Here is a 9,929-nt window from a genome sequence, read left to right on the forward strand (position 1 = left end):
CACGATTAATCTTGAACTTGAATACTTAATATTCAAAACTTTTATTTTTATAAATTATATTTAATATCTTATTAAATTAAATTTAAATTTAATTAATATAAAAAATAGTTTTAAATAATAAAATAAATTATCCAACCAATGCCAACTTGATCCAAATCGAATTTACATAAAAAAAAAAATGGAACCACAGTATAGTACTGTTGTTCTTCGAATGATGAGAACAAAATTATTTAAGAAAAAAAGGACAAGTTGTTGATTATGGCAACATCCAACGTTGTCACTTACATTAATTTAATACAAGGAAGTTTCTGAAATATGCTTAATTTTCTAGAATTACGAGGTGATTAGGACGATTTTAAAAATTGTTAAAAATAATTTATTTAAATATCAACTTGGAGAAAGAAATGGAAAACCTCAACATTAAATTAATAATCTCGCTGCTCAAATCTTAATGCTAATAAAAAAATTATTAGTAATTTGTGTATTTATATATATTTTTGTATTACGATTATATTTAAAATATAAAAATAATTTTTAAAGTATTTTTAATAATTTTATTATAAGTTCGATTATATTTGCGAATTATTCATAGTCTCTCATTAATTTATAAATAAGAGGATAATGCGCTTCAATGCACTTAAACTCATACTCTCTTGTATTGTTAACAATACTCATGCCGATCGAGTTAAAAGTCAATCGGATTTTTAAAGTATTTTTAATTTTAAGTGTAATTATTTGAAATATTTTATTAATATGTTAAATTATATTAATTAAACACCAACTTGGAGAAGAAAATGGAAAACCTTAAAAAGTTAAGAGATTCAATCCATCATCTCGGTGCTCAAAAACTTGGTGCCAATAAAAAAGTTTATTTTATTTGATAAATTGCATCTTTGTATCTATATATTTTATAAATTTTAATAAGTTAGTAATTTGTTTATAAATTTTTGGACATATTAATTTGTTTATAAATTTTGGACATATTCATATATTTGTGTAATTATATTGCTTTATAAATTTATATACTAAAGAGTCGAATTATTTGTCTAGTTTTAATTATATGAAGCTTCAACATGATAAATAAATAAATAAATAAATCTACTACAACTAATAAAACATTAATGAAAACATTGAAGAGAACTTGATATTTTCCTTTCCTAGAAAAAGCAGTATTATAAAATTAATTATATTAAGAGTTGAATCATATTTTACCTTTTTTTTACTTAAAATAAATAAATTAATCCTTATATCACACCACATGAAAATACAATCCAATTCTTAATACATTACCCGATTTTACTTGTTCAACTTTTCCTTTTTAAAATTACTAAATAACTGAGACCAAGATGGTTATTTTATTTCTATGTATGAATCTATTCGAATTCAAATGGTCAACTTCTGTTATAGGATCCATCACTGAAACATTAAGGTGCTTTGCATCTTCTTCATCATCAAAATGAATGAAAAACGTGAAACCAATTTACAGAAGTAACAACATTTGAACATAGCATATTTATGCTAGATTCGCGTTCTTGACATTTTTTTCTGACCCAGTAAGACTTGATTTTTGATCATGCAATCATACAATTTTCTACGATGATTAGTACTGGGATTAGCTCCCTCTACCTTGGTGGTAAGTCATACAAGTTCACTACTAGAACACTGCACACAACCAACATTTCAATATTATCATAAAAGGAGAACGGAAGAAAACTATTTAATCCTTGTCTTCAAGATAAATGAAACTATTCCAAAAGGCCATCAACATATAACATGTCAAAAACATTAAAACAAAACTGATAAAAATGATTGTCTGCCATAATTTCTTAAGGAAGAACTAAATTACTGAGATACGCCCAACCATTTTGAGAAGTTCTCGAACTCGGTGTAATCACTGTCTGAGATCATAGTTTGATACCATGCTTTGCCTGCCGACTTGATTGCGGTTGCCTCCTCCTGAAACCAGCAAAGAGAATGACGAATGTGAGTAAGGTGTCAATAAACTAACATTGTATTCAATAATTCAACTTTTAACAAGGCCACTTCTAAAATAGATATGGGATCCATGGCATTTACACCTGTCAATTGGGGTCAGATTGGTTTCTGATCAAGTCAACTAGAGTCGGGTTAATTTGGGTTTTGAAAATTTTCAAATTAATTTTGAATTCAGATCATTTCAGTTTTGGAGTGATAAATTCAGGCTTATTTGGGTTTAGGCCATGTTATTGTGTTCAAATCATTTCGAGGTCAGGGTTTACCTTTATATGATCAAATCAGGTTGAGTTAGGTTCGGACTCGAGTTAATTGGGTTGAGTTTGGTTTCAAGTTAATCAAGTTGGATTGAGTTCAAGTCAGAACTGTCAGCTCTAATGGCAATACTAACAATTAAGAACCGAAACAACACTATGCAAGCTAGAATCATTAATGCACAAATTTTTTCACGAGGATGAACAAATACATCCAGATGAAATAGATGCCAATATCAGCCACATCTGAGTAAGAATGTAAAAAGCAGTAAACAATTTGAAAAATATTAAGATGCAAACATTTCTACCCATAATTTGAGTACAACAAAAGAACAGAACAGAGTAAAGTGAACCAAAAGAATGCTCAACATAAGGTTGAACAATTAAAGCATACCCATCTAGCATATGACTAAACTAAATGATTCAAACAAGTAGTGCAAACATGCAACAAACGATAAAACATGGAAAAAAAAAAAGACCATTTAGGAAATGGTTTAAGGTATATCACCCTAGAAATTCAAGTTCCGTAAGATTACATGGTCAAAAAACGAAAAACAATGGTATTAAACAGCAGCAACCCTTATTGTTAATAGCAATAATATATTAACAAATATATGTATATAAACTGAAATTGACACACTGCTGGGAACACTATGCTAAAGAAGAGTAACACTCATAAGCACGACAACAATATAAATGGGGATTAATCAAACAGTTAAGAAGCATTAATAAGCAAAAAGTCCCCTTTAATCATATATATAGGCTTTATTAGTAAATTGGCCCATGATATCAGTCAACAAGGACATGACAACATGACAAGCGCATATTCTTATTGGATGCCATGCACTTTGGGGGTGAAATGAGAGAAAATTGATATATCATCCTAAACCGCATAATTCAAGAAGCAATATTAAATAGACCATTAAATGAACACATAATTCCATTAACATAGATATATCAGCCTAAACCGCAGAAATTGCAATCACTATCATAAGAAACTCAAAACCATAAAGAAAACAAGCAAAATGAAAGACATAAAAAGAATTGATATACCTTAGAAATGGGCTTCCTCTTCTTGTCAAGCTTCTCCTTCTTAGCCTTAACGCGTTGTGCCTCAGCCAAAAGAGACATCCTCCTAGCAGTCTTAGCATAAGGGTTCAACTTCAGCATAGCATTCAAGTTCTTCAATGGATTCTTCTTCAAAGGTGCCCTTTTGATCTCCTTCTTAATAGGCTTCACCACTGATTGCACCTCATCGGAGTTAATGATCCTACCCAAATCAGCATTCACCATCTTAGAACGAGGCAAAACATACCCTTTCTTCTTCTCTGATGGCTTCTCGAATGATCCATAAACTGAGTCAAGCTTCTCGTAAGCTGATTTGGTCCAAATAATGAATCGCCCAAGGTGTCCACCAGGGGCGAGTTTCAAAAGATTAAGCCTCTCCACATTGGCAACCTCAACTCCAGGAATGTTCCTGAAGGCCTTAACGAGCTTTGACCCCTCGGTTCCATAAACAATCAAAGGACCTTTACGAGAAATGTACCTCCGGTTCCTCATTTTCCCTTTTCCGGGTCGGATTCCTTGACTGTCCTTAGCCTTTTCCACATCCGGATATGCTCCGACCTGTTTCAAAACCTTAATTGCAGCCGAGGTTTTCTCCACGCTCTCCACGGAGTCAGATATGACCAAAGGCATCTCCGGTACAGACTCGATGCGGTGACCACGTGCCATGACGAGGGATGGGACAGCAGAAGCAGCAATGGCGGAAGCAACAGCATAACGCTTCTGGTTAACGTTGATTTTCCTGTGCCAACGGCGCCAGATCTTGGTCGGAGCAAACATACGACCACCACGACACATGTTTCCGAAAGCACCTTGACCGGCACGGTGAGTACCACCGCCCGGAACACGAGGGATACGCGAGACGGCACGTCCAGTACCCCAGGACTCGGCGGAGGTTTGGTGACCGGCTTTTTGGAGACGGCGTAGGGTTGGCGGCTGTTTTGGAGATGTTGTCGTGGACGAAGGTGACAATGTCCGGTCGGATAGAGGCTTTCATAACATCGGCGAGGGGAACAGTGGGGTAGCGTCAGTGGCCATATCGGATTCTAGGGTTTGGACGGAGACCAGAGGACGGGCGGCGGCCGACATTTTTCAGGGTTTTGGATTGCGAGAGAGAGCGCGAGGGGAGAAATGAATAAAATGAGAGGGAGAGGCGCGCTAGGGTTTTGAGGAGAGTGGAGGTGTGCTAATTGTTTAAGAATTGGGTTTAGGGTTGTTTGGCTACGGGGATACCATCTTGACGGGTCCATAGAATCTTATCATATACCACTCAATCCAAATATTAATGGTATAATAATAAATTTAGCTCTAATATTAACATTTTTATTATTTTTAGTTAAATTTAATTATTAATCTTTCGAAAAATTTCAAATCATTTTTAATAAAAATATTAACTAAAACAATAGTATTTTTAACGATATTGATGTGATAACTTTTGTGACTCTTTACGATATTTTATGTTGACATGGTATTATATGTCATGTTGATAAATAATTTAAAATTTATAAAATATTCAGAAAAATAAATATTATAAAAATAAAAATAACATAAAGCATACATGAATTGCCATGTTTAATAATTTAAAATTTTAGTCAGCATTTTTATTTAAAAATAAAAATTCAACTTTTATCAAAAGATTGATGATTAAATTTAACTCTTTTAAAAATTTGAAGGTCAAATTTAGCTAAAAAAGAGTCAAATTAATTAAAAATATAAATATTTGGGCTAAATCTATATTTTATGTCCTTTTTAAATTCAGATTGCAAAGTTTTCTTGGGATATTTTGGATTCAATGCAAACCACTACATTATATATTAAACATTTGGCTTAATTGATGTTATGAGTTGATTAAATATCAATTTAATTAATAATGATGAAACTAATATTATTTTACAAATAAATTATATTATTTTAAATATATTTTATCCCATTTTATCTCTTTATATATAGAAAAGAAAAAACAAAATATAGGATTTAAACTCAAGATTTTTATAAATCTATTTGTTGGGGTGTAAGTGTATTATAATCTATTCTTTCTTTGATTTGGCTTATCATCAACAATAAGGAAAAATGATTTTTTAATTAATTAAATTCTATATTTAAAAATAATCTTAAAATATATACATATTTTTTTATTTAAAGTAATAGGAAATTAAAATTCTTTTACCACAAAAAATAATTAAATTCTAGAACAAATATATAAATGCATGCATCTTTGATTAGACAATGACACTGGCAATGATATAAAGCAACACAACATATGATATAATAGATCAATGAAAATTACATTTATTAAGAGAATCCAGCTTTGTCTGCATACAAGCCTAAATTATTAACAAGGAACCATAATTATATTCATAATCCTCATTATTGAGATAAACCCAGCATCAAAAATGGGATACAACTAGCAATTTCACAACATGAATTCACAGCAGCATTAGGCTCACAGGTGAACCTTGAACATGGCTGCCATAACAAGGAGCTCAGTAGTCTTAAGCTATGGAGGAAACCGTAATGGTTGCAGCAGGATCATAGAGTCCACACTTCAAAACACGTGCGGACTAAAGATTCTACATGTCTCAAATTTAAGTTTCTGCAGAAGGCTCCTGAATTTGAATTGATGTTTTCGATAAGCTTGCTTCTAGTTCATTTAATTCATCGATGTCCAATTCATCGTCATCATCTTCTGGAACACTGGCGGTACTTGGTCCAGTAGGAGCTGCTGAATCACTATTTGCCTGAACATGAATATGAAAAACAAGAAACATTCAACATCTAGTCCATCATATATCTATCTGACTAGGGCTGAACAAAAAAACCGACCAGAATATTATAAAATGCAAGTTCATAAAACCAACCAGTCTTTGGACGGTTTATGAAATGCAAGTTCAAAAACCACGATTACCTGAAATCGAACTGAATTATGTTTTTTATTTATTTAATATATAATTAATCATAATTTTTATATTATAAAAATAAATATTTTATATTTAAAATAGTGAAAATAATTTAAGAGTTCTTAAAAAAGTATTGTTTTTCATAAATATTTATGAAAAAGACCTTGAAATTTTGTCAAATAATATTCAAAAGTCATAAAACAAAACTCATTTTATCAAAGCAAGTCTAAAAAATAAAACAAAAAATTAATATGAAAAAATCGAGAACCAAACAAAGCTTAGACGGTTCTAAAAATCCCGACTGAACCAAACTGACATCACTGAAACTCATGTCCGGCATACAGATATAGAAATATGACCTCTAAGAATCTTTCATAAACATGGAAAAACTTGGAAAATCTAACCATACTCATGTTGGACACGTATCCATATCCATACCCAAATCAAAGTAACATAGGTGTCAAAAGCATATATACTTTTGCATGTACTCCAATTCTATCTGCGAATTAATCATATTTCCAAGTTTTGGCCATTATCAGGCACTAAGAAGAAGGGGCAAAAGATTTCCTTACGGATGACAGCAAACCAGAAAGAAAGCATGTTATACATGATCACCACAATCAGGGAGGTGCTTTTTTAAACCTCACTCCCTCTTTAAGGATCAAACTAGGGCAAGGCATGGAAACATAAAGATCCTCAGGAACAAGAGTAGTTTTAAGCTGTTTCGAGATGGAATACCTAAAAATACATTGAACTCTAGTGTTAGCTATTACATTACTTCCATTGTCAAGAATATGAGACAAGGTGGCTTGATTCTGATAATTGATAAATGTAAGATAGTGTCAATACTTAGCAGTACTAGTGATAGCATAATAGCAGTTGTCAGTTGTCACACTTCTGTTTAAAATTGGGAACTCTTATTACGACTCTATGACTAGTAATTCTTTCTCTAAAAAACCTTAAAAAGGCAATGCTCTATCTACCAACATCTGCTCCACATATAGAAGCGTCCTAAAGATCTCTTACCTGGATTTCCACCTACGATTCACCAGACTGATTTTTGTAGTTCAAAAGAGCTTTAAAGACATAAAAATAGAAGAGGTCAAGAAAAAGAGTACCTTATTTTCTGGAGCATCAAATTCTTCCTCTCTCTGGTATTTCTCATATGCCTCAGCATCATCCACAAATAAACTAGCGTCTGACAGAAACAGTTCACGACCACTGCAGAAAGCACAAAGAACAAGAAATTTAGTAAATGATTTTCAAGAAAGAAAACTGATTACACACAGACACCTGTGAAAGCACACATGCCATGAAGAGCATACCTCATGCGGTCATTCTTGGCCCTTTCTGCTCTCTGTGCAGCCAAACCTTCATCTCTTTCTGCAATCTTCTTCTTCTTCCATTCCATAAACAGCTCAGGAGTCATAGGTGTTGAAGTTTTTAGTTTGGCACGCTACAACCGAAGACATGTAATATTTAGCTAATTTAAATACCTAACGAAAGATAAAGTAACAAACCATGTTGATACAAGGATGGAGGAATGGTAGGTTGATTCCAACAAATCTAAGTATTACCTGATTTTCAATCTCATCCTCGATTGGTGTTTTTTCACTCTCTTCCTCTATCAGAGCCTTCATCTGTGACTTTAGGACATATCCTGGTGGAAGAGCATGCCTGTAATGACAATCTTTACCACCGTTTGGGCAAACCCAAAACCAACCATATTGTTTCTTTTCCACAGCTTCTAAAAAGTATTTACAAACCTGAATTTACATCAAAACAGTGATAAGTACAGTAATTAAAAGTTAGATAACGAGGCACAGAAGAGAAACAAATATCTCAAGTTACACAGCTAAACCCTACAATTTACACCAACTTTATCCTCATTGCGACTAAATTTTACCTCTCCCTCTCCTTATCTTCTGCATATCTAATTAATAATTTCCACATTAGATGAGTCTCATAATATGTTACGTATTCAAATGCAAGTGCTTGAAAATATGACAAAAGACATGCCACACTAGCTTTTCACCTATAAATGCGTAAGCACGTTCATTAAACAAAGATAGAATTCAAAAGATTATAAGTTCTTAACTAATGATAAACAATGCACAGGACCAACAGCAAAAGCTTACAATATCAGTAGGCTTGTTCTGCTGATACTCCTTCCCCTTTGACTCCACAACCTTCTCCAATGTTGCTTGATCCCAGTCCTCCATTGTTCCTTCAAGAGAGGAAGAAGAACACACATAAAAATCAGAACACCCTTCAATCTTACTACAGAGCTAAGCAGATAGCAATAACATAAATAAAAACATAAAATATCATGTGAGTATTAACCTTGGTCACGCTTATCACTGTAAATGTCAATTTTCTCGCCTTTCCTCTGCACATTCAGGTCATGTGAGAACTTGCATTTAAAACCTTTGACACACTGTCCGGCTTTATAGAATTCACACAATATTGACTTGGGATCAACACCTGATCAAGGCCCAATTATTAGCTCTAAACTTTCAGTTCCAATAAACCAACACAAGTAAACATATATACCAATAATAATCAAGAAACAAAGAGGAAAAGATGGGACAATTACCAACAGGCACTTTGGGTTGAGTAACAGCAATCTTGAACAAGTCATTCACCTCCTTCTCCTTGGCCTTCTCTTCCTCTTTCTTTTTCTGAGATAAAAGAAATGGGTAAGAAAAATAATATTTCTATACCTTGGAAAGATAATATATGTTTAGCAAATTGATTTTTATCTCCATTCAAATTTACAATTCCTAAAGAACCAAAATTTCCAATCAAGTGAATAAACCATTTTACTTTTCATGCAAAGTAAAGTAACTTAAAACATAAATATAGATTCTAATTTCATCTATTTCTCCTAAACAACACAATAAACAGCGAGGAAAATAATCAATAAAACAGTATTCAATCTTTAACGCCTTAGCTCAAATTAAAAAAAAGGATGCTCTATGGTTTGCAATTATATTTCATCTCCATTCAAATTTACAATTTCCGATCAAGAGAACAAACCGTTTCACTTTTCATACAAAGTAAACTAATTCAAACATAAATTCAGATTATTGTTTCTTTTATTTCTCCTAAACAACACAATAAACCGGGAGATGATCCGAACCTTTTGAGCAGTTTTACTCGGATCAGGTTTCGGTTGTACGGATTGCTTAAGATTTTGGACGTATTTTTGAACATTTTTGCTCTTATTCTTGTTCTTAAGACCGAAGGTCTTGTCCTCTATGATCTTCTGCTTCTTCGCTAAATCTGCTTTCGAGGCTTGCTTGGGCGGCATCTCTTATCACCATAGAATAACACCTCGAAATCTCCCCTCTTATTTTTTCAAATTTTCTCGAGAAAAGCAATCTAATTAATCAGATTTTGGGTTCGTTATTGGAGTTTTTTATTTTAGGGTTTTCGGAAATGAATTGAAAAGGTTGGAATTGGGGGATTTTTTGGACAAAGACGGGGTTGATCCAGAAGCTACGGTTGAGGTAGTGAATTGTCGATTTTAGTCCTGGTACTTTTACACGTGGCAGATTTCTGTGGCATGTACTGTATTGGTGTGGGTATCCACGTGCTTTTTATTTATTTTTTTGGCTTAAGGCATTGGTTCCGCAAATTAGGCAAAACACGTAGAAGTGCCGTTGCTAAAAAATAACTAAATTAATTCTTTTATTAAAAATTTTATTGTCAAAAAATT

At 32.8% G+C, this 9,929-nt stretch overlaps 2 protein-coding genes across 2 annotated transcripts; both read right to left on the reverse strand.

The window, feature by feature from the left end:
- Nucleotides 1-1,663: 1,663 nt before the first annotated feature.
- On the reverse strand, nt 1,664-4,555 carry LOC108467100 (60S ribosomal protein L4). Its single transcript, XM_017767610.2, is given in 5 exon segments — nt 1,664-1,956; nt 3,300-4,219; nt 4,222-4,254; nt 4,257-4,331; nt 4,334-4,555. Coding segments are annotated over 5 exon segments (1,209 nt in total). The 5' UTR covers nt 4,401-4,555; the 3' UTR covers nt 1,664-1,842.
- A 1,000-nt stretch (nt 4,556-5,555) lies between these two features.
- LOC108462140 (zinc finger CCCH domain-containing protein 11-like) lies at nt 5,556-9,733 on the reverse strand. Its single transcript, XM_017762127.2, has 8 exons — nt 9,351-9,733; nt 8,805-8,889; nt 8,552-8,692; nt 8,347-8,435; nt 7,786-7,974; nt 7,534-7,664; nt 7,327-7,429; nt 5,556-6,049 (listed from the first exon to the last, which is right to left on the reverse strand). Exons 1-8 carry the CDS (start codon nt 9,519-9,521, stop codon nt 5,897-5,899), a joined length of 1,062 nt encoding a protein of 353 aa, XP_017617616.1. The 5' UTR covers nt 9,522-9,733; the 3' UTR covers nt 5,556-5,896.
- Between the last annotated feature and the right edge of the window lie 196 nt (nt 9,734-9,929).

Source organism: Gossypium arboreum, chromosome 2 (genome assembly GCF_025698485.1).
Source record: "Gossypium arboreum isolate Shixiya-1 chromosome 2, ASM2569848v2, whole genome shotgun sequence".
Lineage (NCBI taxonomy): Eukaryota > Viridiplantae > Streptophyta > Magnoliopsida > Malvales > Malvaceae > Gossypium > Gossypium arboreum.

What these genes read in the sequence shown, in the direction of transcription:
- LOC108462140 (XM_017762127.2), bottom strand. Translation starts at nt 9,521, where the DNA reads ATGCCGCCCAAGCAAGCCTCGAAAGCAGATTTAGCGAAGAAGCAGAAG. An exon ending in AGAACAAGCCTACTGATATT is followed by an intron (nt 7,975 to 8,346) that starts GTAAGCTTTTGC and finishes ATGTAAATTCAG; the next exon opens with GTTTGTAAATACTTTTTAGA. An exon ending in TTGATGCTCCAGAAAATAAG is followed by an intron (nt 6,050 to 7,326) that starts GTACTCTTTTTC and finishes ATTCATGTTCAG; the next exon opens with GCAAATAGTGATTCAGCAGC.